Source organism: Xenopus laevis, chromosome 9_10L, assembly GCF_017654675.1.
Source record: "Xenopus laevis strain J_2021 chromosome 9_10L, Xenopus_laevis_v10.1, whole genome shotgun sequence".
Taxonomy (NCBI): domain Eukaryota; kingdom Metazoa; phylum Chordata; class Amphibia; order Anura; family Pipidae; genus Xenopus; species Xenopus laevis.
In genome coordinates, this window is record NC_054387.1 from 43,955,469 (window position 1) to 43,980,301 (window position 24,833).

General features: G+C 41.5%; 2 protein-coding genes across 5 annotated transcripts; one reads left to right on the top strand and one right to left on the bottom strand.

Annotated features, from left to right (window-relative positions):
* Positions 1-4,808: 4,808 nt before the first annotated feature.
* Positions 4,809-9,230, bottom strand: romo1.L (reactive oxygen species modulator 1 L homeolog). Of its 4 annotated transcripts, none has more exons than XM_018234590.2 (3): positions 8,881-9,007; positions 7,024-7,154; positions 4,809-4,995 (listed from the first exon to the last, which is right to left on the bottom strand). In XM_018234590.2, exons 2-3 carry the CDS (start codon positions 7,152-7,154, stop codon positions 4,887-4,889), a joined length of 240 nt encoding a protein of 79 aa, XP_018090079.1. In that variant the 5' UTR covers positions 8,881-9,007; the 3' UTR covers positions 4,809-4,886. The 4 variants fall into 4 exon arrangements, with proteins under 4 accessions (XP_018090079.1, XP_018090080.1, XP_041431681.1 ...); XM_018234591.2 differs by having other exon boundaries at positions 8,856-8,899; XM_041575747.1 differs by lacking the exon at positions 8,881-9,007 and adding an exon at positions 7,921-7,944.
* On the top strand, positions 9,012-23,772 carry nfs1.L (NFS1 cysteine desulfurase L homeolog). The gene is made up of 13 exons (XM_018235234.1): positions 9,012-9,151; positions 12,981-13,057; positions 14,398-14,514; positions 15,039-15,122; positions 16,095-16,247; positions 16,328-16,421; positions 16,550-16,684; positions 17,897-18,054; positions 19,177-19,282; positions 19,815-19,896; positions 20,870-20,953; positions 21,199-21,288; positions 21,585-23,772. The coding sequence occupies exons 1-13, from the start codon at positions 9,061-9,063 to the stop codon at positions 21,646-21,648; spliced, it is 1,335 nt and encodes a 444-aa protein (XP_018090723.1). The 5' UTR covers positions 9,012-9,060; the 3' UTR covers positions 21,649-23,772.
* The last annotated feature ends 1,061 nt before the right edge of the window (positions 23,773-24,833 follow it).

Here is a 24,833-nt window from a genome sequence, read left to right on the forward strand (position 1 = left end):
GGACTAAACGTTTAAAAGGTGCGTAGATGAAAAGGAGGTCCCAGTGCAGGCAGCCATATTTGGTGGGATGCAACAGAAAGGCAGCCAATTGTACACTATCTGATCAGTCAGGAACCATGCAGAATTTGCACAAATATGGCTGCCTTTAGACAGCAGCACAAGAATGGCATACAAAAGCTAATGGCACATGTGGAATTTTTTCTCTTGTCGTAGCAATAGCTACTGTGTTAGAAACGACATGCACAGGGGCCATATGACAGCAAGTTGTTGGCTTTCTGCTGGCATAGAATAAAAATGAGCCATTTAGAATTATTTCTCTTATGACCTTGGGAGGGGGGGCACAGGAACCAAGGGGTAAAGCTCCTCCATCCAGAAGGCAGGACACTGATGCCAAAAAGGCTGAACTCCACCATCTCCCTCCTGCTTAACTCCATATGTCTGGGGTTTTTTTTTGTCCTGCATACAAGGAGGTAGAAGCTTTGCCTCTAGGAGGCCCCACAAAAGGAGTCTTCGGTCAATGACTAGCGTTGACACCCCAGATGAGACCAGAGTCAGGACCGCTCCTGTACTCGGAGGATAGCACCAGCACTGGATGCTTCTGCTGGGGTCCATAATCCTTAGACACAAGCTGACGTCCCACAGACGCTGCCGGGACCAGTGATTGGCCAGACAGAGCGGCTCTTTTGACTAACTCATTTCCGGGACCCCTCTGAGAAAGTAGGCTGCAGGCCAACCAACTGTCTCTCCTAGGAGACCGCTCAGCTTCCCCTCCTATAGCAGCTTCTGCTCCTCTTCAGGGGTGCTCAGTCCGCAGCGTCCCCACCGTTTAACTCAAACTGTGCCAAAGGAATGGACGGCACTCCACTTGAAGAGGAAAAAAGTCTTTATTGCAAGCTAAAATAGGGATCAAAGGCCCGCATTCTGACCCGCAAGTACCTTATCCGCAACCTGGACCCGCTGACCATCAAGAATCAGGAAGTGCTGTCGTAAACCGGAAGTGACATCATCAGAATTAGACGTGATCAGCAAAAAGGAGTAAAACTCACTATTGAGAAGATCCACGGGCCGCCCCGCAGAACCGCCGACCCACACCCGGACTTCTACCCGCAACCCGCAGGTAACCCGGTACCCGACCCGCTGCAGGACTCTACTGCAGGCAATTGCAAATCTCTCCTCATCATTGGACAAGTTTGTTAACCAACTGTCTGCCCAGCCTCTCATCAGGCAAGAGAAAGGCAGCATCTGCTGAGGATATCAGGGACTCTGAGCTCAGTGAGGGAGAGATTTCCTTAGCCTCATCTGAGGATATCACTGATCCTGACCGGGACGTACCCCATGATGTAGACGGGAATTATCTGTGCCATTAACAACTCCTTAAAGGAGAACTAAACTCCCCCAATAAGATAAGACCCTACGTACTACCCTAGATCAGGGCTGTCCACCCCCGCATCAAGTCTGCCTGCTGTGTCCGCTTACCATGTGTAAACTTTAACGGAGCTAGCACACAGGCAGATTCGGGGAGATTTAGTCGCCTGGCAACTAATCGCCTCTTCTGCGGGGTGACAATCTTCCCGAACTGCCTTCCGCCTGCTATAATGAGAAAATGCCAGCGCCAATGCACTCACGGTGCTTTGATTTCCGAAATTGCCTTATGAGGAAACTTTGTGCCACTTCAGAAATTGATGAGCCGTTGAGTGCATTGACGCTGGCGTTTTCTCATTATAGCAGGCGGAAGGCAGGGATATGGTCACCCCGCAGAAGAAACGATTAGTCGCCAGGCGACTAAATCTCCCCGTGTGCTAGCTCCCTAAAAGGTATCACTACAGAGATTAACTGTCCCCTGCATTGTTTAATCAAATTCAAACTAATCCTCTGTTTTGTTCACACCTGTGATCCTCCTGTATTGTTCACACTTGTGACGCCTCTATTGTTCACACTAGTGATGTGCGGGTCGAGAGTTTCTCGACCCTAACCCGCCCGCTCCCTACCTGCCCCCGCCGTGACATCTCAAAAGGGGCGGGGCAGGCGGAAATCTATAAATTCCAGCGCCGTAAGTACTAGGTCGCGACCCGTGCATTTTGTCCAGGGCTATGAGGATTTTCATTCATCCAGGTCATGGTATATCTAGTATAGGTAAATTTTAAAACAACTGGACTTGCTGAGTAATCAATGAAGATTTTCATCCGAGCAGCTTCTTCAGTTTTTTTAAAATTTACCTATACTAGATATTTTGTCCAGGGGTCGGCCCGCACATCACTAGTTCACACCCTAAAGCCCTGTACTGTTCACACCTAAAACCCAGACTGAAACTGCCCCATTGTTCACCTGTTCACACAGGTTTCTAATATAGTTAATTAACCAAAATGTAACATATAAAGCCTGGAGTGACTGGATGTCGAACAGGACTTCCTGCTTTTCAGCTCTCAACTCTGAGTTAGTCAGTGACTATAAGGGGGGCCACATGGGACATAACTGTTCAGTGAGTTTGAAACGGATCCTCAACATTCAGCTCAGATTCAAACCTGCAGATCAATCTCTCAGAAATGGTACTATTAATAATGCTTAATAAAAAAAATTACCATTATAAAAAACAGCTTCCGGATGTACTTTTGGTCTTTACCAAAAGGCGACTGCAAGATCCGATGTGCGTTGCTCGACATCTCCTCCTTGGCAGCCTTCTAAACCTGAAGTTTGTTTTGACTGCGGGCAGTGTAACTTCTTTGGCGTCATTTATTTCTGTAAAAGCAGGCGAGTGACGGACTACAGCAGCACACTGGTCAGCAATAAATCTAAAAACTAATGAAGAACCCTCCTAAATCCCTGCGTGCATTAATTCAGCTCTCCCCCTGCTTTTACAGAAATAAATGATGCCGAAGAAGTTACACTGCCTGCCGCCAAAACAAACTTCTGGTTTAGAAGGCTGCCAAGGAGGAGATGTTGAGCAATGCACATTGGATCTTGCAGTCGCCTTTTGGGAAAGACAGAGTACATCCGGAAGCAGCGTTTTATAATGGTTTTTTTTTATTAAGCATTGATCATAGTACCATTTCTGAGAGATGGATCTGCAGGTGGAAAAGGGTAGTGTGTATTTTGAACTTAAAAAAAAAATTTGTGTTACTGGTCCTTTAAATGAACACCTTATTGGTGCATGTGCTGGAAATTGCAGAAGGGAACAGAGGACCAGAAGAATACCAAAAAGCCAGAAGATGGCGCCCATGAGCTCTGCTGCACTTACTCTACACAGATACGCAAGTACTGTGTTAGGGGCACTTTCAGGGGTAATTTACTGTGCAGGGGACTATCTAGGGTAGTAGGTAGGGGCTTTAGTTCTCTTTTAAAGCTGGATCTGGTTCATTTAGGCATGTCATTGCAGCGGCATGGGTTAGCTGGGCCATGGATGATTGGAGCAGGAGCTGATGGGAGAACACACCTCACGTTGATTTATCTTAACCAGCTGCCAAAATTGTGGATGCAAATGCCCTTCTGGGAGATGCCTTCCTCCATTCATAGTAGGCATCAGCCACCAGAGTCGCAAAGTGCTCTGGTAAAACACTGGACTGACCTCAGCTCTAAGAAGGCTCTGACGGCTATGGCCTTCAAGGGCAAAGTCTATTTGGTGAACAGTTGGAGATGATAGCACAAGCAACCGGTGAGAAAAGCACGTTTCTGCCCCAGCCAAAGACCCGATCAAATATAGGACAAAACCGTGGAAGATTTTTTTCGTGGCCCAGGATTTCAATCCTCTCTACCCTCAACCCTATTGGGTTTTCTTTAATGTCTATGATTTTTAGCAGACTTTGGCGATTTTTCTGTAGTTTGGATCCCCATACCTAATCTGGAAAATCCCAGCTCCTGAGTATTCTGGATAATAGGGCCTATACTTGTACAATCACATGAAATGTATCTGGATCACAGGATGATCCCCCTCCAGGATGCCCCCCATGTCAGTAGAAAGAAGATTTAAAAGATGGTTGATTTACTGGCTGCCATTGTGGGTAGTCCTGCTAGTGGTGTTGATGTATGATCTGGCACTACCCTAGGCAACGCATAGGCTTGCAGCATCACTGGGATCTATGGAACTTGTTAATAGCAACAGCCCTCCCACTCATGCACAATCCTCCCCACAGCCCATAATTCCTTGTGCCAGGTTGAGTTGATCATTTACCTTTTCCCAATACTTACTTTCTCTTCAGCAGTAGATCCTGCCCACAGGTGCTGGAAGAGTTTTTTGACCTTTGACTGACAACCTATGAGCAGACTAAGGCAATGCCAAGTTAAAGGACAAGTAAACCAGTGAATACATTTGATGAGGGTACTATTCTAAGCACTTTTGCAATGTACAAAATTTTCTTTTAATTCCAAGGTATTAAAGGATACATGTATTGTTAATATGTTACAACAGAGCCACCTGTCTGTCATTTTCCAACCAGTCTGACCACAAAGTATTCAAGGAAATTGTCAGGAGAAAGAATGAGGTCTGGTCTGATGTTCTTCTGGTTACCAAAACAATTAGAACCCTTTCTCAAATCTTTCCTAACCAGAAGAACATTAAAGCAGCCTCTTTCTTTCTCCTGACAACTTCCTTGACTAATTGGTGTACATTGGAAAAGTTCTTAGAATAGCACCCTAATCAATTTTACATTCACTTATTTTAATGGTTTACTTATCCTTTAAGCAGTTGCTTTCTATAAAAGGTAAATACAACCAAGTCTGTCATTTATGTGGGGCCCCCACGTATACTGACGAATAAATGCTTTCAAGCATCCCCAGGGAAGCAGTTCTTACTGACTGAACCACAAGAGAACAGACACAATACACAGTGAATTTATTCATAGCTTCATTGTGCAGATCATTAATGAACAGACAAAAAAACAAAACAAGATAGATTAACATCGAATTCCCATCCCAATGGCCATAAACGTTCCGAAGGTGCCGCCACTTTGCATCATGGTCTTCCCAACTCCGCCCATTAGCTCCCGTCCCCTCATTCCAAATCTGCAAAACAGCAGCAAATATTCCATTACCGCAGTCCCACGTATGGAAAGGAAACGAGGCTTGAAAAGGCTGAAAGGCTCACACTCTATTTCCGATCATCAATGACTGTTGTAGGTAGCTTTCTTACAGTGAATTGTGTACATCTGTATGTGCTACAACTGTGCTGTCTAACGTGGTTGGCCAATTGTCAAATAGCATGTTAGGGGGCCTGGATTAAATCAAAATGATACAGTGAAGTCTATGGAGCCTTTAAGCAAACATAGGGTCATAAAAATCCTTTAGAGGGCCACATCCGGCCCATGGGCCTGCAGTTGGACAGCCCTGTGCTACAACTCTGAGTAGTGTTTACTAGGGATGCACCGAATCCAGGATTCGGTTCAGGATTCAGCCAGGATTTGGCCTTTTTCAGCAGGATTCGGCCAAATCCTTCTGCCCAGCCAAACCGAATCCTAATTTGCATAAGCAAATTATGGGCAGGGAGGGAAATTGCGTGACTTTTTGTCAGAAAACAAGGAAGTAAAGAATGTTTTCCCCTTCCAACCCCTAATTTGCACATGCAAATTAGGGTTCGGATTCGGTTCGGTATTCGGCCGAATCTTCGCAAAGGATTCGGGGGTTTGGCCGAATCCAAAATAGTGGATTTGGTGCATCCCTAGGGTTTACCTTATTTTATGCACACAGAACATAATTCCACTATAGAGCTGCCATACTGCTTATATCCTTGTACGCATCTTCTGAAAAGCCCTGTTTACCTGACTGCATATTCTGCCTATGACTAAGTGCTGGGTAAGCATGAAACGCGTTGGGCGTTAGAGGGAATACTATACATGTTTTTTAACTACTGATGTGAATAAAATATATTTTTTTACTTAATAGCATGTTTTGGAGAAATTATTGAAACTGTGATTTTACCTCTGTTTGGTCACTAGAGGTCTCCGACATGCTCACTAATAGTATTTACTGATTCTGCTCCCAATTTGATTCTAATACCTGACTGCATATAACCAGCTAAGTAATGTTATACACTTCATATCTTCATATCTAAGCAATGGCACACTATAAAAGGGCCAGTAATACAAAAAAAAAATAAAATGGCTTTCTATGCATTTAAGTATACAGTTGTGGGATCCATTATCCAGAAAAGCCATTATCGAAAAAGCTACGAATTATGGAAAGGCCGTCTCCCATAGACTCCATTATAATCAAATAATCCATATTTTTTAAAAACAATTTCCTTTTTCTACATAATAAAATAATATGTTGTACTTGATCCGAACTAAGATATAATGAATCCTTATTGGAAGCAAAGCCAGCCTATTGGGTTTATTTAATGCTTACATGATTTTCTAGTAGACAAACTATGAGGATCCATTATCTGATCTTGAGTAGTCTGGATAACAGGTCCCATACCTGTATTACGGTGTTAGCCTTCAATGGTACCCATGTGTGCCCTTTAGAACTATCAAAATTAACTACAGTAGAACCCTGGTTTTAGGTTCCCCAGGGGATGGTGTCAAAATGGCATACATTCTGGTAAAACATAAAATTGAGTGGGGGGAAAAAAAAGATGGTCGTGCGTGTATGGGACTGCGAAAAAACAGCATCAATCCTAGGACAATATAAAATCAGGGTTCTACTGTATATGGTCTAAACTAGGGGTACCCAACCTTTTTACCCATGAGCCACATTCAAATTGGAAAGTAACATAAGCATTCAAAGGGTACCAAATACAGGCTGTGGTTGGCTATTTGGTAACCCCTGTGTGAATTGGCAGCAGGAGGCAGTACATATGGTTTTTATGCAACCAAAACTTGCCTCCAAGCCAGGAATTGGAAAAAAAAGCCCCTCTTTGAGGCCACTGGGAGCAACATCCAAGGGGTTGGTGAGCAACATTTTGCTCATGAGCTACTGGTTGGGGGATCACTGCTCTAAAGTATTAGGACAGATTTAGAGCCAAAAGTACATTTCATGGGGCTGCTGGTCCTTTAAAAATGAACATTCCCTACATCTTCCCCCTTATTTACTCACCGCAGACAGGAGAAGGTGCCAAACAGAGCGCCAGCTGCCATGCCCACGGCAAATCCCATCATGAAGCCCATCTTTACTCTATCAAAGCAATTGGGCTGTGACTGCCCATATGGTCCTACGGCCACCGGCATCTACAAGAGAGTGAGATATATCTTGATTGAATTAATTTCTCCTTTAAAATTGCATCCTACTGGTTTCTATGCAGTCTTACAACGTACATCTATTCTAAACAAGTGCCTTATTAGCTGCTCTGCCCATGGATGGTGCTCCATTTTTGAAGGGGAAAGGGGCCAGTTCTTTCCACATCCATTCTAGTAACAGGTGATCATCCTTACTGGCTTTCCAGTTAACCACCACCCCAATACAATGTTTAAACAACTGGCTTTGTTACCCCTTGGTTCTATACCACATTGCCAGAGTTCAACCCCTCTTACAATTCCCTTTGCTTCTTTCCTTCCACATAAATGATGTGCCCTGAAACCCAGCCCCCACTCTCCCTTTGCATGGAGAATAGTCAAACTGCCACATGGTTCAGGCACCCCACATCCGTCCCTTTAACGGTGGCCTTATGTTTTTAAGACTAGGCGTTGATCTTGGAGATTTGGCCAGTATAAAAGCTATAGCTGGTCAGACCAATGCTCAGTCTGGAGACACTGCCCCTCATCGTGTGGGGTTCCCCTTAAAGGAAGACTATACCCCCCAAACAATGTAGGCCTCTATTAAAAGATACTGAGTAAAACAGCTCATGTGTAAAACCCTGCTTCATGTAAATGAACCATTATCATAATAATATACTTTTTTAGTAGTATGTGCCTTGGATAATCATAAATAGAATATTGCCATTTTAAAAAATAAGGGCCGTCCCCTGAGATCGTACAATTCACTGTACACACATACAAACCACATGGAAGGTCACATGAGCCAATTAACAGACAGAGTTCTGCCTTTTGCTTCCTCACTTCTTCCTGTTACAGTTAGTGTTGTAGTATTTCTGGTCAGGTGATCTCTGAGGCAGCACAGATAGAGTCACGAAATGGTGGTTCAAGGCAAGAGATGTAAAAAGGCAATATTTACTTAAATATATATTCCAGTTTGGTAAGATTCTTTAATACGTCATTCAATTTGATATCAACTATCTGTTGCTTAAGTATTCATTTTGGGGGTATAGTTTTCCTTTAATGTGGATTTGGCCAGTCTATGAACATAAACTTGCAACTAAAAACCTGTTTATGTAAATTTGATGCATTTGCACAAATATGAAATGACTCATGAAACATAAAAGCAGCCAACTGCGCACATTACATTCAAACCAAGTTGGCTCTGAGGATCCTACAAGTGATATTGCAACACAATGGATCAATGGGCTTATGCGCTCAAACCACTAACTATATATATATATATATATATATATATATATATATATATAACCATCTCTCTCTCTCTCTGCAGGATATGAACCCCATCCCAATAAATAGCCTCCCCCTTAGTGACCTCCCCCCTGCAGTACCAAGATCCCATGATAGAACCCCCTCCTAATAAATCCCCTTCCCCTTATTGACCCCTTCACTGCATGGTGTAATCTGGACTCCCCCGTTGTTCCCAAAGCCCATGGTACACCCCAACTCCCTTACTCCATGTTATTGCCCAGAGCCACTGTCAATATTGGCTCCCCTTACTGAGTAGCAGTGCTGTCCCTCGGTGCTGTCACTGTAACTCATCCCTACACACACTTCCCCGCTATTATAATAGCCCGAGCCACTCCCTCACTCTTCCCCTCCCTGTAGCACCGTTATGCCGCTGTTTCTCTAAACATATCATGGCGCTAGCATTACCTCCGACCCACGCTGGCGCACTCACCTCTGCAATGTCCCTGGCGGCTCCCAGTACAACAGGGCCGCGTCCTTCCCAGTGACGCCTTTTCGCTCCTCCCCTTCCGGAAGTTGGCCACCTGCCCCGCCTACCAGCGCCCCCGCCTACCTGTGTGTATCCGGTCCTGTTTGTTACACAAGTCACAGCGCAGGAATACGGTTGTGAGAGATGATGTACAGGGGAGCCCTTCGGAGCCTACTGACAGCGGGAAGTTGCGGGCAAAGTCGCACTGCGAGGGCTTGTCATGGGGAGAGGAAAGGTACGCGGGGGAGAGAAGGCCGCGGTGTGGAGATAGCAGATGTAGCTGTAGAGTTGTCTGAATGTCATGTGTAGGGGTAACGAGGTGCTTTACAGACACTCACTGGTCTGTTTCTAGACTCGGTCTGTGGCAGCTTTTATTGGCCCTTGTGTGTCCACCTTTAGTGCAGTGCAAGTGGTGTGACGTAATGGGGCGAAAGTTACGCAATGTGACGTCAATAAGGTGTTGGGGGCCAGTCACATGAAAATACTAGGGCTGGAGGTTATTGTGATTGGCGTAAAAAGGAGATTTGCTTACCTGGTCAATCTCTTTTGCCGTAGGCCCGTACTGTTAGTGCAGGATGTATGGGGTTAAGTTCTCCTTTCTGGAGGCAGTTTTTTAGGCTCCTCCTGTTCCTGTGTCTCCTTCCACCCTCCGTTGATTGTAAAGTCTATGAATGGAGATGCACAGAGTATATACAACTAACTAGGCCCGGACTTGCAATCTGTGGGTTCTGGCAAATGCCAGAGGGGCTGCTGTATGGTTCCATAGAAAGTCACCATATAGCCATAGTGGGCTGGTTGAGGGCTGTAAGGGTAAGGCCAGACGTGGCGTTTTTAGGTTGCGTTTTTAAAAAAGAACAGCCAGGCGTAAATACGCTACTGAAAACACACGCGACCGTCAACATGTGTTTTTCATGCGTTTTTCAGCACGTACGATTATTTTCCCAACATGCACTTCTCTTCTCATTGAATTAGGACGCCATATTTAAAATACGCTGCGTATTTACGTACAGTGTGGTTTCAAACATGCAGATTCCATAGAGTTTATTGATGTGGTAGTTTCTTGACGTATTGGTGTTTCTGCTAAAAAACGCCAATACTGGCTTCCTGTGGCGGATTTCAGCTTGCAAGCGCCCTGTGTGAATTGCCATAGTGCGTTTTCCATTAGTTTCAGTGGTAGCGCAGTTTATGCGTATTTACGCCTGGCTGTTCATTTTTAAAAACGCAACGTAAAAACGCCAAGTCTGGCCTTGCCCTTAGGGCCTCTGTGGACTTGGAATGGCAGGGCCTATTTTGACTCCCAGTCCAGGCCTGCAACTAACTCCCTATCTAACTACGGAACAGCAGCAACCGGCATCCACACCTAGGCCGGGATGCTGCACTGACAGTAGGGCCTACGCAAAAGAGATTTACCAGGTAAACAAATCTCCTTTTATGCGTACGACCCTACCTGTCAGTGCAGGACGTATGGGGATGTCCCAAAGCCGTCCAAAAACAGGGTAGGGAATTGCAGTGCCGGACTATATCAATCAACTTGGAAGTAGAGGTCAGTAAACATCAGTCTTAAGCATGCCCTCTAGTGACCAAACAGAGGTACAACCATATATACTTAAATAATTCTCCAAAGCATGTTTATAAGTTAAAAAATATAGTTTACTACATCAAGATGTTAAATAAACATTAGAAAATCCCATTAAAGCACCTAACGCGTTTCATGCTTACCTAGCACTTAGTCATAGGCAAAAATCTGATTAGTCTCTCCTTTTTTGTTAATTAAATACTAGCTCTCATAGTCCCTCCCCTCAATAAAACCAATTACAATCTTCCACATGTGTTACAACTGCCATATATCATCCACAGGGCTAATGGCTTTGTTCAACTTGAAATGATCTATGTGTTAAATAATCCATGTTGCGGGGCATTTAAAAGTATAATTAACACAGTATAAAATAATATAAATATAATTGGATATAACAAGTAACATCGAAAGTATAATTGAGTCCAAGTGGCAACCTGGTTTGTAAATGAAAAATCCAATAAACCTCCCTTTTCTTTAATTTCATTAGAAGATCTCCCCCTCTAATACCAGTCTTGATTTGTTCTATCCCCTGTATAGAAAGATACTGTAAATTACTACCATTGCATTGATGAAAATGCCTAGTGACATTGGTTTTGTTACTTAGTTTAGTATTACTCACTTGGTTAATGTGTTCTCTGATACGTTCTTTTAATGATCTAATTGTACAGCCCACGTATTGCTTACCACACTTAGTACAAGTAATGAGATAAACAATACCTTTGCTGCAACAATTGATGTATTGTTTAATTTTGTATACATTTTTTGGTCACAGTTGAATTCAGTTCTTTAGAAGTTGAACAAACCCATTAGCCCTGTGGATGATATATGGCAGTTGTAACACATGTGGAAGATTGTAATTGGTTTTATTGAGGGGAGGGACTATGAGAGCTAGTATTTAAGGAACAAAAAAGGAGAGACTAATCAGATTTTTGCCTATGACTAACTGCTAGATAAGCATGAAACGCGTTAGGCGCTTTAAGGGGATTTTCTAATGTTTTTTTAACATTGCTTGTACCACCTTCCTGCCAAACTGAGAATGATTAGCATGGAAAACATCAAACTTGTAGAACTTGGAAAATGTGTGTGAGGATGCCCAGGTAGCTGCTTGACATATTGCTTCTAATGAAGCCTCATTGTTGATTGTGTCCACCTCAGAGCAGGACAAACAAAAAACTGAGGGTGGAAGGAGACACCGGAAGAGGAAAAGCCTAAGAAAAACTTAGTTTGTCCTGCCTCCAGAAAGAACTTAACCCCATACGTCCTGCACTGACAGGTAGGGCTGTACGCATAGTGAGGTATTTAGGTAGACTTGGGTGGAAATGTGGACGCACAGACGTGGAGAGAGCAGCATAATGTATGGGTTAAGTGAACGATATAGATGGGTAGGGTTGTTTATGTTGAAACAATGTCATGAGCTGATCTATATGTGACCTGGAGACGGAAGTCGTGCTTAGCCGAGGCAATCCATTGCAATGAGGTAGACCACACGCTAATAGGGTGAAATTGAGGGACTGAGCTTCCTCATTATTCATTGGACATCTAGCCCAGTACAGGTGACTTTGAAGCAAACACCATTCAAGGGGAACTAAAGTCTAAAACAGAATAATGCTAGAAATGCTCTATTTTGTATACTAAACATAAACATGTACTTACTGTACCAGAAGCCTAATAAAACAAATGCTTTCAAAGTTGGCCACAGGGTCATCATCTTGTAACTTTGTTAAACGTCTTTGTAAGACTGTGCACATGCTCAGTGTGGTCTGGGCTTCAGTTGGGAGGTTATGGTTAGGGGTCGTCATAAATGATCAAAACAGCACAAGTTAAAAATGATCTGCCATAGAAGCTGATACAACAAGACAGATTAATAAACAGAATATACAGACTGTACTGGGTCTGTGGATTCACTGGCTGCTCTACAGGGAAACAAACTGAGCTGCTCAAGTTCTGGGAAGTAAGGCCCCTGCCATTTGAAAGTAATATCATTTCCCTGCAGAGCAGTCATGGACCATCTGAAGTTTCCTATCCGCAGCAGAACAAGTAAAACAAAGGGGGAATTCCACTGCATAGTCAGTTTTCTTATAAAAATTAAAGTATATTGGAGATAGATTTATTTTTCATTTAAGAAAGTGAAAATGGGATTTTATTTTTTTGACTTTACATCTCCTTTAAGGTATGTAAGAAGAACAATGTTGCTGAACTATAAATGATGGTTAATAGATCGGAAATGGCAATGCTGTGGCTCCTCCTCCAAAACTAACTGTGAACCTATGGATGTTATTTATTAATGTTATTGCGTAAATGCTTGGTGCGAAAATCAATAAAAAGTATTTCAAATAAATAAATAAGCGATGATGGTTATTGCAGTATGAAAACGTGGGAGGCTACAGGTCTGCGGGTGGCAGACCTGATATATTTATAAGCCAATCAGTTTAATAAAATGATTTTTTAGGACACTTTTTAAACATTTCTATTGGTAATTTTTCTGCAGAATGGAGGGTTCAGAAGCAGTCGGAAGAGTCACATCTCCGCCCTTTGTATATGGATGTTCAAGCGACAACCTCATTGGTTTGTAACTGCCAGTCCCTTTTTCAATCTAAGACTATTGTTAAATACTACAATCCCTGTGAAAAGTGAATGCATTACTTTGATTTACTGTCATACCACACTTTTTTCTGTTTCATTATTAAGAGCTTCTATACATATAGGGGCGTTTTTTGTATGGCATTGGAGCAATGGGCAATATTGGTGGTTTCTTTTCATAAACATCACATGTCAAGCATAGAAGGGCAATTCTGGTATTTTTGCAAAACATCTGAAATCTTCCTGCATGCTGTTGTTTATTATAAACAGATATATTATAAAGCTGCTGAGATGCAATTACTACACTAATTTATAGCTCAAAATCTTGCAGTGACGTAATTAATGGGTTCCAAGTAACACTTTGAATTATGGGCTCTGAATACTCTCTAGAAGTATAGAATCTCAGCCATAAAGCAGGACAGGACTGCTGCTTACAATGGGTATCAGATAGGATCTGTGACCGAATGCTTTGTTATAAAGATAGCTAGAATCTAAGCCATAAAGCAGGATAGGACTGTTGCTTACAATGGCTATCATATAGGATATGTGTCACTGTGACAGAATGCTCTGTTATAAAGATAGCTAGAATCTCAACCATAAAGCAGGACAGGACTGCTGCTTACAATGGGGATCAGATAGGATCTGTGTCACTGTGACAGAATGTTCTGTTATAAAGATAGCTAGAATCTCAGCCATAAAGCAGGATTGGACTGCTTCTTACAATGGGCATCAGATAGGATCTGTGTCACTGTGACAGAATAATCTGTTATAAAGATAGCTAGAATCTCAGCCATAAAGCAGGGCAGGACTGCTGCTTACAATGGGTATCAGATAGGATCTGTGTCACTGTGACAGAATAATCTGTTATAAAGATAGCTAGAATCTCAACCATAAAGCAGGACAGGACTGCTGCTTACAATGGGTATCAGATAGGATCTGTGTCACTGTGACAGAATGTTCTGTTATAAAGATAGCTAGAATCTCAGCCATAAAGCAGGACATGACTGCTGCTTACAATGGGTATCAATATAGGATCTGCGTCACTGTGACAGAATGCTCTGTTATAAAGATAGATAGAATCTCAGCCATAAAGCAGGACAGGACTGCTGCTTACAATGGGTATCAGATAGGATCTGTGTCACTGTGACAGAATAATCTGTTATAAAGATAGCTAGAATCTCAGTCATAAGGCAGGTCAGGACTACTGCTTACAATGGTTATTAGATAAACTCAATTAATCAACAATTTCCAAAAGTTAACATCACACCCAGAAATCAAAGTCTGGGATTATCCAGTGCATTCTTCAGTGATCTTTCTGCTTGCAGGATCCTAGGGTATTAGATCAAATGTTGCCTTATATGGTGAACTATTATGGAAACCCCCACTCAAGGACCCACGCATATGGCTGGGAGACTGAAAAAGCCATAGAGAAAGCTCGTGAGGTAATATGTTTGGTATAATATGTGTGTATAATGATTTTGCTTTGACCTAATTTGTTGTAAGTGATTTATCGTCTCAGTAAAGTAGGTTAATCTAGTAGAGTTCTGTGTCCGATAATACATAAGTGTGGGAAGTATAATACTGTTTAGCTTAGAATACTGCCCAAGATGTCACATGCTGAGTGCCAGTTATCTGTTCTTTCTTGTAGGAGGGTCAAATTATTATAAAACAGTGATGTTAGACAGAAGATCCTGTGGAGATATTTATCATGATAAAGGCCAAAAAAGCTCTTTAGTCTTCAAAAAAACTTTCATTTGTGGTGTTCACCACTAGATGGCAGGATTTCACAAGCTACATATAGTGACAGTTGATCTGTATTAGCAGCTTGGTAAAGGGCCTGAAAATTTACAAGATACTGTGGCCTGGGCCAGTTATGAAAGGGATTTTGTTCATATGGATGAAATGGAGAAGTGCAGTTGGCTTTTATGGAGTTCCTGTTTATTCTAAGTTTCCCTTGTTTCTGCAGCAAGTTGCCTCTCTGATTGGAGCGGATCCTAGGGAGATCATTTTTACAAGCGGAGCTACAGAATCCAACAATCTCGCAATTAAGGTAACAATGGCAACAGGTTGCAGTAGGCACATGACTGAAAACCGCTGCCTTCCAGATGGGCAGCTGAAGCAGGAAGCTTTTATACAAGTTTTGCCTGTACTTGAGTCCATAGTGAATAGAGGGGGGAGATAGGATCGGTGCCACTGTGACAAAATGCTCCGTTATAAAGATAACTAGAATCTCAGCCATAAACCAGGACAGGACTGTTGCTTACAATGGGAATCAGATAGGATCTGTGCCACTGTGACAGAATGCTCTGTTATAAAGATAGCTAGAATCTCAGCCATAAAGCAGGACAAGATTGCTGCTTACAATGGGTATCAGATATGATATGTGTCACTGTGACAGAATGTTCTGATATAAAGATAGCTAGAATCTCAGCCATAAAGCATGGCAGGACTGCTTACATTGGGTATCAGATAGGGTTACCCGCAAAAAAAGGTCGGGCTCTCTGCGGAATGAGGGGAGGATTTTCTGGAGCAGGTATTCCCTGCGGGTCTGATGGTCGGGTTGCGGGTCTCATCTAAATTTCTTATCTTATGTAATATTGTCTATAATTTACTCTTTTTAAAGTTTTACATTACTTATTTCTGTCCCTGCCCACTTTTGATGATGTCGGTTTGCAACACCATCACTTCCTGTTTGATGGTGGTTGCGGGTGGGGTTGTGGATAAGGCAGTTGCGGGTCCGGGTCGGGTAGTGGATCAAAGCGGGTTGCAGTTCTGGCTGTGGGGTCGGGTCCGGGTCTTAAAAATTGGTTCCACGCAGGACAGAATGTTCTGTTGTAGAGATAGGTATCGGCCATAAAGCAGGGCTGTTGCTTATGGGTATCGGGATTGAATCTCATTGTGACAGATTAATACAGTTGATCAGTATTTGCGTTTTCCCATGGCAGTAATACCTTTAAATATAATTTTGTATGTTAAGAAGCAAATGCCACACATCTCATTAAGGTCTCTGCATTACGTCAAGGGTGTTGCCAGATTCTACAAATCACGTAAGAGGCACATTTTAACAACCCAGACAGAACACAAGTGCGTACTGGATTCGTGCCGCTCCCTTGAGGCCGAGGGATTCCAAATAACGTACCTTCCTGTGCAGAGGAATGGCCTTGTGGATTTAAAGGTGAGGCAGTGAAAGTGTGCAGCGTTCCTTCAGTTGCATGTGTCCTATTGCGCACTAACTCATCCAACCTTTTTGTATAGGTGTTGGAAGATTCTCTCCGACCAGACACAAGCCTGGTATCTGTAATGGCTGTAAATAATGAGATAGGTGTAAAGCAGCCCATAGAAGAGATAGGTAATTGCACCTTCTATCAATATGTACTTCTGTGGTTCTGAACTGCAGTTCTTTAACCAGAAAGCCTCATCTAATCAGTTGTTTTCAGTTGCCCTTTCTATACGCCTGTCCCTCCCCTTTTCCCACAGGACAGATCTGCAGCTCACGCAAGATCTTCTTCCACACGGATGCAGCGCAGGCTGTTGGCAAAATTCCCCTTAATGTCAACCAAATGAAGATAGACCTGATGAGTATCAGTGGTCATAAAATCTACGGACCCAAAGGTACTGGACCTCTGCAGTTCTCCAGTCTTCATCCATTTATCGGTTTTCTTAAACTGTAAAATTTAGAGGGCAGCATGCTTGCAAAGCTGTTATATTGCTATTAAAATGAAAAAAATACATCACTTCAATAATTGGAAATAGGCGATAGAAAATGTTATTATCTTTCCTTACACTAGATTGTGTACTGATATTAAGAGAGTGGCACTTCTGTTGGATTGTGTGTACTTAGCAATAGCATGATCTATTATACTGATAATGTATGCCCTACTGTAAATTATAAGGATATTGGGAGCCACTCAGTTCTGTGACCATATAAAGGCACATGGTTGCAGGCTGAGTTATACAGGGAACTCTGAGTATTCTCAGGGATAATGTACCCCCTACTGTAAATTATAAGGATATTAGACTTCACTAAGGGGGTCTGTGACTATATAAAAGCACAAAGCTGTGTTATACAGGGAATTCTGAGTATCACTCGTTAAAACATATAATGTACCCCTACTCTAAAGTATAAGAATATTCTGAGCCACTGAGTTATGTGAACAAAGTCAGTTTGTAAGGAAAAATAAGCGGAGCTCACCAACTCGGCGTCTAAGATACACGTCTCCCCTCCAGCGGCATCCCGCGAGAGCTCAACAGGTGCAAACAATCCAAACTCTTACGATACAAGATGAGCTCAGACACTGCAACGTTCCCTATTAATTTCCGGCTGAGCGCCTGCAGTGTCTGAGCCCACTGAGTTATGTGACCATATAAAGGCACAAGGCTGCAGGCTGAGTTATACAGGGAACTCTGTGTATCACTCATGTATTATAAGAGATAATGTACCCCCTACTGTAAATGATGAGGATAGTAGAAGTCACTGAGGGGTTCTCTGACCATATAAAGGCACAAGGCTGCAGGCTGAGTTATACAGGGAACTTTAAGTATCGATTATGTATTAAAAGGGATAATGTACCCCATACTGTAAATTATAAGGACATTAGAAGTCACTAAGGAGTTCTGTGACTAGGGACAGTTACCCCAATGACCAGAGAGCCTTGTCATTTACAGGCTGAACAGCAGCAGAATTAGAATTATTTCAAAAAGTTAAATATGAAGACATTTGAAATATACTAAAGGTTAATTTAACTGCGATCTTCTTCTTTAAGTGAATGCCTTTATATAGGTCTGATATAAAGCTTTATGCTGATGATATTTTCTTATATTCAGGAATCGGAGCAATCTATGTCCGGCGTAGACCCAGAGTCCGATTGGAGGCTTTGATCAGTGGTGGGGGACAAGAACGTGGCCTGCGATCTGGGACTTTGCCAGCACCTCTTACTGTTGGGCTAGGAGCAGCCTGTGAAGTGTCTCAGGAAGAGCTGGAAGTAAGCACACACATTCTAAACACCACTCTGACCCACCAAATTACCTGACTGTATGTGGGGGTGCCTAACAAATGAAACCCTGCCCCCATATATGTATAATGCAAGAATGAAAAAACAATACTTTGTGTTTAATTGATATTACCAGGACCTCCATGAGAAATCACAGGGCCCCATACTACTTCATTTGCAGGCCCTATACCCCAAGGGGGCTGGAGTTCTCAGTCCTCGTATTTTAAAATAAAATCAGTACAAATGATAATTCAGGCTTTTCATTTCTTTTGCTTGCCATGATTCACCTTTCAGTTAACTTTTAGTGCGATGTAGAGAGTGATCTATTCTGAGATCATTTGCAATTTGTTTTTATTTGTGGTTTTTGAGTTATTTAGCTTTTTATTCAGCAGATCTCCAGTTTGCAATTTAAGCAAGCTGGTTGCTAGGGTCCAAATCCCCCTAGCAACCATGCACTGATATGAATAAGAGACTAGGATACAAATGTGAAGGGCTGCAAAATAAATAATATAAATAAATATTAATAATTATTAGGGATGCACCGAATCCACTATTTTGGATTCGGCCGAACCCCCGAATCCTTTGTGAAAGATTCAACCGAATACCGAACCGAATCTGCATATGCAAATTAGGGGTTGGAAGAAGAAAACATTTTTTACTTCCTTGTTTTGTGATAAAAAGTCAAGCAATTTCCCTCCCCGCCCCTAATTTGCATGTGCATATTAGGATTCAGGTTTGCTTTAGCCAGGCAGAAGGATTCGGCCGAATCCTGCTGAAAAAGGCTGAATCTCGAACTGAATCCTGAATTCGGTGCATCCCTAATAATAATAAATAGAAAGACAAGTAATAAAAAGTAGCAATAACAATAAATGTATAGCCTTAAAGATCATTTGTTTAAGTGACCCCCATTCGAAAGCTGGAAAGAAGAAGGCAACTTATTACAAAACAATGAAAAAAAAATGAAGACCAATTGAAAAGTTGCTTATAATTGACCATTCTGTAAAATACTAAAAATGAGCCACCCCTTTAAAGTATTAAAGCTTTGTTATTACACATACAAATGTAATGTGAGTTACAGGCACAAATGAGAATGACTATAAATCTGTTTTGCAGTATGATCACAAAAGAATCAGCGCTCTGGCCAAAAGACTCACCCAGAATATCATGAGGCAAATTCCTGAAGTTGTTTTAAATGGAGATGCAGTGCAGCGGTATCCAGGTAATAACCTGCCCTCCCCAAGTGCATTTGTTAGATTGGGACACTGTTATTTGTGCCTGACTAATACTCTACTTTGTATGGTGGCCATTAAAAATGGCTGTAAAGGACTGTAAAGTTGGAGTAGGTAAAGCTCAAATCTAACTTTCTGCAAAAATCCTTTGCTTTAGAGCCAGAACGTATCTGCCACATCATGTTGGGAACTGTAACAGGCAAAGAGGAGGTTTTGACTGCTGCTGTTTTCCTGTAGAGGGTAGTCGTGGGTAAAACACCGCATGTGCCACTGGGACAGAACTGAAAGGGTTGTGTGGTCTGATCACAGTCCTACATCTGTATTTCCGTATTACCTATAGTTTGCATCATTCACGGATTATTTCTGATTTTCTTGCAGAATAATGTGGGTGGGAGTGTAAGGTGGAATGACAGAATTTAGTGCTTTTATGAATGATGGAACTGTAGCTTTTAGACGAGGGATATATCAAGTACAGAGTGGCCATATATAACTGGAAAATAATTGAACTTTCTTGCCCCTCAGGCTGCATAAACCTTTCTTTTGCTTATGTGGAAGGGGAAAGCTTACTGATGGCCCTTAAAGATGTGGCCTTATCATCCGGAAGGTATGAAGCATGTATTGGTATCCTCTTTTGTAATTGATGGGCAACATAAAGGAACAGTAACACCAAAAGAATTGTGTTTTGAAGTAATTAACATATAATATACTGTTAGCATGCACTGGTAAACATTGTGTGTTTGCTTCAGAAAGACTACTATACTTTATATAAATAAGCTGTAGTGTAGCCATAGGGGCAGCCATTCAAGCTTGAAAAAAAAAGGATAAAAGGCACATGTTACATAGCCCATAACTGATAAGCCCTGTCCAATAAAATGTTTTTTTATCTGTTATCTGCTATGTAACCTGAGCCTTTTTTTCCCAGCTTGAATGGCTGCCCCCATGTCTACACAGCAGTTTATTTCTATAAACTATAGTAGTGTTTCTCAAGCAAACACAACTTTTACCAGTGCAGAGCAACCGTACATTATATTTTAATTACATTGATACACTCAGTTTTTGGGTTTACTGTTCCTTTCTTAGACTCAAGCCCCTTTCTAAGATGCAGCTTTCAGACAGGGCCCTCTTGGCTCATAACAAGGTTACAGATTTAGTCATTCAGCAAAATAGACACTGACAAAGATCTCACCCAGCTTCTGCTCCTGGTCATCCTTAGCAGTGCAACCTCACTATTGGAAAAAATGAATTTAAGATAATATCTATTTTAATAATATCCACTGTAAGGCTGGGGTTTGCACTTCAGAACTCCCAAAGCCTGTCAAGTTACAGCCCCAATTCATACAGAACTTCTGAGTTCAACTGGTTTTGCCCTCCTTTTAATTCAACAAAATTGTGTCTTTTTGATTGTTCCTGAATCGGCTGCACACAATAATACATTTTATGCAGGTTAACAAATACTACCAATTTAGTATACGGTCTGGGCAGTCTATTTTGCAGGAGAGGGGGACGACAACAAAATGCTCTATAAAAAAAAAACAAAAAAAAAACTTTGATTAACTAGGTTTTCACTCTGACTCTAGTGCCTGCACATCAGCTTCTCTTGAGCCATCTTACGTCTTGCGTGCTATTGGTGCAGATGAGGACTTGGCACATTCATCTATAAGGTCTGTTTTTACTCACTATATAGTAATCTGTGATTTGTTTTTATCACAAAGGTTTTGTGCTCAAATGGGAATGTGGAGCACCATACTTTAAAGCAACTACAGGTCCAGAACCATTATTGACTAGATTGGGATATTTGTATGTAAGCTGTATTATGCTTCTCTACTGTATAGCCCAGTGCAGTCTGTTGGAGACTGTGGAATATTGTGTATTTTCAAAATTGCATGTCACATTTTCTGCTGATTAGATTCGGTATTGGACGCTTTACTACTGAGGAAGAGGTTGATTATACGGTCAATAAATGTGTTGAAGAAGTGAAACGGCTACGGGAGATGAGGTGAGGAAGATATACGTTGTGATTAGAAATAGACATATATTTATAGGAATACTGTCTGAGCAACTGTAATGAGAGGACTGCTGCAAGAATAAAGTAGTTACTAAGTGAGGATTTAAAGTGGACATCCATAATGTGATGTAGACATTTATATTCCTTGACAATCTGCAAATTGTGCCTTTTTTCCTTTAATAATACAGAAAGCAACACAAAATCTCCCCCCCCCCCCACCTGTAGGTTTAATTATGTTTTCAATTTTATATAGCGTGATTTTGTCACCTTTTCCATTCTCTTTGCAGCCCATTATGGGAGATGGTCCAAGATGGAATTGACATAAAGAGCATAAAGTGGACTCAGCACTGACCTTGCAGCACTTCAGGGGATCGGTTCCAGCTGGATTCTTTCCCATATAGCTCAGTCCTATGGCCTCTGTTACACAGACTCTTGTTACCTTAGTTACCAGCCTTTTGCTTCAGGAGATGGCACTGTCTGATCCTCTCCTTATAGTGTTTAACTAGTAGAACAAGGCTTGAGTAATAAACACAGTTGTTGCCTTCATAATACTCCAGCTCTGATGTGAAACATCTGTACTACGGTACAATGGAGGGGTATGCAGAGCCTGGTGAAAAACCAAATCTAGCTTAAACAAAAAAAGAAAACATGTTTGATTGTTCTGGTTAGTGTTTAAATAGTTTCTTTATAAAGGGGATTTGCTTGTTAAAATGCTCTGTTTAACCCTAATTTTACAAAAGGCAAGTGTGGTCCTCTGGGTGACCTTAAACTTGGCTTCGGCAACCTGTGAACTCCATGTGTTGGTTAATTAGAACACTCAGACTACAGACAAACTATCTGAAAACATATATTTGCACTTGGTGATACTGATATGTTTAAGAGTTTCTTTTTAGGATCGTGCCAGAGATATGCCTATCTTTGCCTCCCCCAACTCCATCATGGCTGCAGCAGTGATCTTGGGCTTGAAGGCAGGGCAAAAAGTGGGTTATTCATAAGTGTTTCAGCCTATGGAAGTCTTTTTTTTCTTGACCCCCAAACCCAACATCACTGGAGAGGCAATATATTAGATTTAACATATTAAATTAGTGCCAATACTTTTTTAATTTACATTCCGGTAAAAATTCACTCTCCGAGTTAAACTCCCTATGTAATGAACTTTTCCTATTGTAATTTGCTTTAAATTGGCCATACACCTAAAGATCTGCTTGTTTGCAGAGGTTACTAAACACAAGCACATATTTTTTCGAATAGTCTGTCAGATCCAAATCGTTCAGGGCCCCCCCCCAGGCCAGCAATCAAATTATAGAGAGTGGTCAGGAGAGGACCACATGGATGCTTCGATGTGGTCCTTGGCCAATGTGATTTTCAAACCCGTGTGATAATAATCTTGAGCAGGCTGTCGAAAGGGCCCCATACATGAACCAGTAAGCTGCCAACTCAGCAGTTTTCCATCCCTAATTTACATATGCAAATTAGGATTAAGTTCGGACATGCACAAGGATTCGTCTGAATTCAAATCCTGCTGAAAAAGAGTACTGAACCAAAATCTGGATTTGGTACATCCCTCATTTCAACAGATGGGAGTGGGGGAAGTAAGGGTGATAAGAAAAACAACATGGCTTACTTGCCAATTTAATGGAAAATATAATATGTAGCTTCTTTTCAAGCCTTATTTATATAACAACACATTTTCCCCTCCATAATCTGTGCTGCCTTGGTAGATAGGGCCATATAGAGCATAATAGTATTAATCTATTTTTCTAGTCTGTTTAAAACTTGATTCTTTCCTGCCGTTCTTTGCTGGACTTTGCCTATTTACAGGAAAGTGTATACTAGCGAAATTCAAAAAAACTACAATTATCTGAAATGTAATAATTTACCGATTTCGTTCTTGTTGGTAGTAAGATATGAGACCAGTCCTTAACCCAAAATCCACACACATTATGTATTGCATTCTCTATACGCACAAGGAGGCGCCTAGCTGTGTCCTCCAACTTTATGCAGTATTAATAATGTGTAAGTGTTCTTGGGAGTGCAACAGCCAGCCTATTGATACATTATGGTCTCTGTATTGTCTGAGGCTTGGTTACATTGGTTTGATCTTAGCAGGAGTAGGGGATATTTCACCTTAAGCTTTAAGGAATTTGGGCGGTTTTATTTTATTTTTTCTTTGGTTTCGCATTGTTTGCCTTTTCTATTGGTTCTCTATCTAAAGTGAAACGGACATTGTTCTCTGATTGCTGCTTCATGTAAACTGACTGAGAGTGTCATTATCTTCAAAGTTTATATGAAGAAGGGAAAATCTGTGCATTTACTGAGGATTGATAGGTATGCCTGTGTGCAGTCAGACTTGTACACATTTTTAGTCACTCTGCAAGTGACCAGTTTTCTGTATAGAAATAATAATTGTGGCTGGTATTTACTGACTTTAATGTACTCTATCTGGTGAGAAAATAAACGTGTTTCTGACAATGACTTCTTGAGTTTCCTTCTGATTTTATCAACTAAAGGTATGAAGAACTATAGCCTGTGCTTTAGCATCCTTTGAGGAGCGAAACGTCAATCCAATAAATAAGCTTTTTGATTGAGAAATCCTGGTGTGCTTCAGAATTTTTCTATGGATATAAAAAATTGTGCATTTATACTCCCACTTCCCTAAAAATTGGCGCCAAATTTTTGGGGAAGTAGGGGTATAAATGCACCTAAACACTTTATGCACTTATCCTGAAAAAGGCCCTGATGTGGGCTGAAACATTGGATATATAAGATGTGATAAAAATGATTTGATTCACTGCAAAGCTAGAGTGTGGGTCCATGTGAACAATTTTGTGCAATATATGACCCTGCACCCACAATCGCTTAAAATAGACCCGGATCTGAGTGTGGCTGCTTACCACTGAATATATATAGATATATATAGATATTTACAGTCAAATGAAAAACTTTGGGAACCCCTCTCAGACTGTTTAATAGACTCCACTTTCAACAAAAAAGATATCAGTGGTATGTCTTTCAATTCCCAAGAACATCTGAGTACTGGGGTGTTTTCTGATCAAAGATTTTGAAGCAGTATTCAGTTGTATGAAATTAAATCAAATGTGAAAAACTGGCTGTGCAAAATTGTGGGCATCCCTGTAATTTTGCTAATTTGAATCCATGTAACTACTCAATACTGATTACTGGCAACAACAAATTGGTTGAGTTAGCTCGTTAAACCTTAAACTTCATAGGCAGATGTGTCTAATCATGAGAAAAGGTACAAGTTGTGCTTCTGTTTGACTCTCCTCTGAAGAGTGACAGCATGGGATCCTTAAAGCAACTCTCAAAAGATCTGAAAACAAAAATTGTTCAGTATCATGGTTTAGGGGAAGGCTACAAAAAGCTATCTCAGAGGTTTAAACTGTCTGTTTCAACTATAAGGAATGGAATTAGGAAATGGAAGGCCACGGGCACAGTTGCTGTAAAATCCAGGTCTGGCAGGCCAAGAAAAATACAGGAACAGCATATGTGGAGGATTGTGAGAATGGTTACGGACA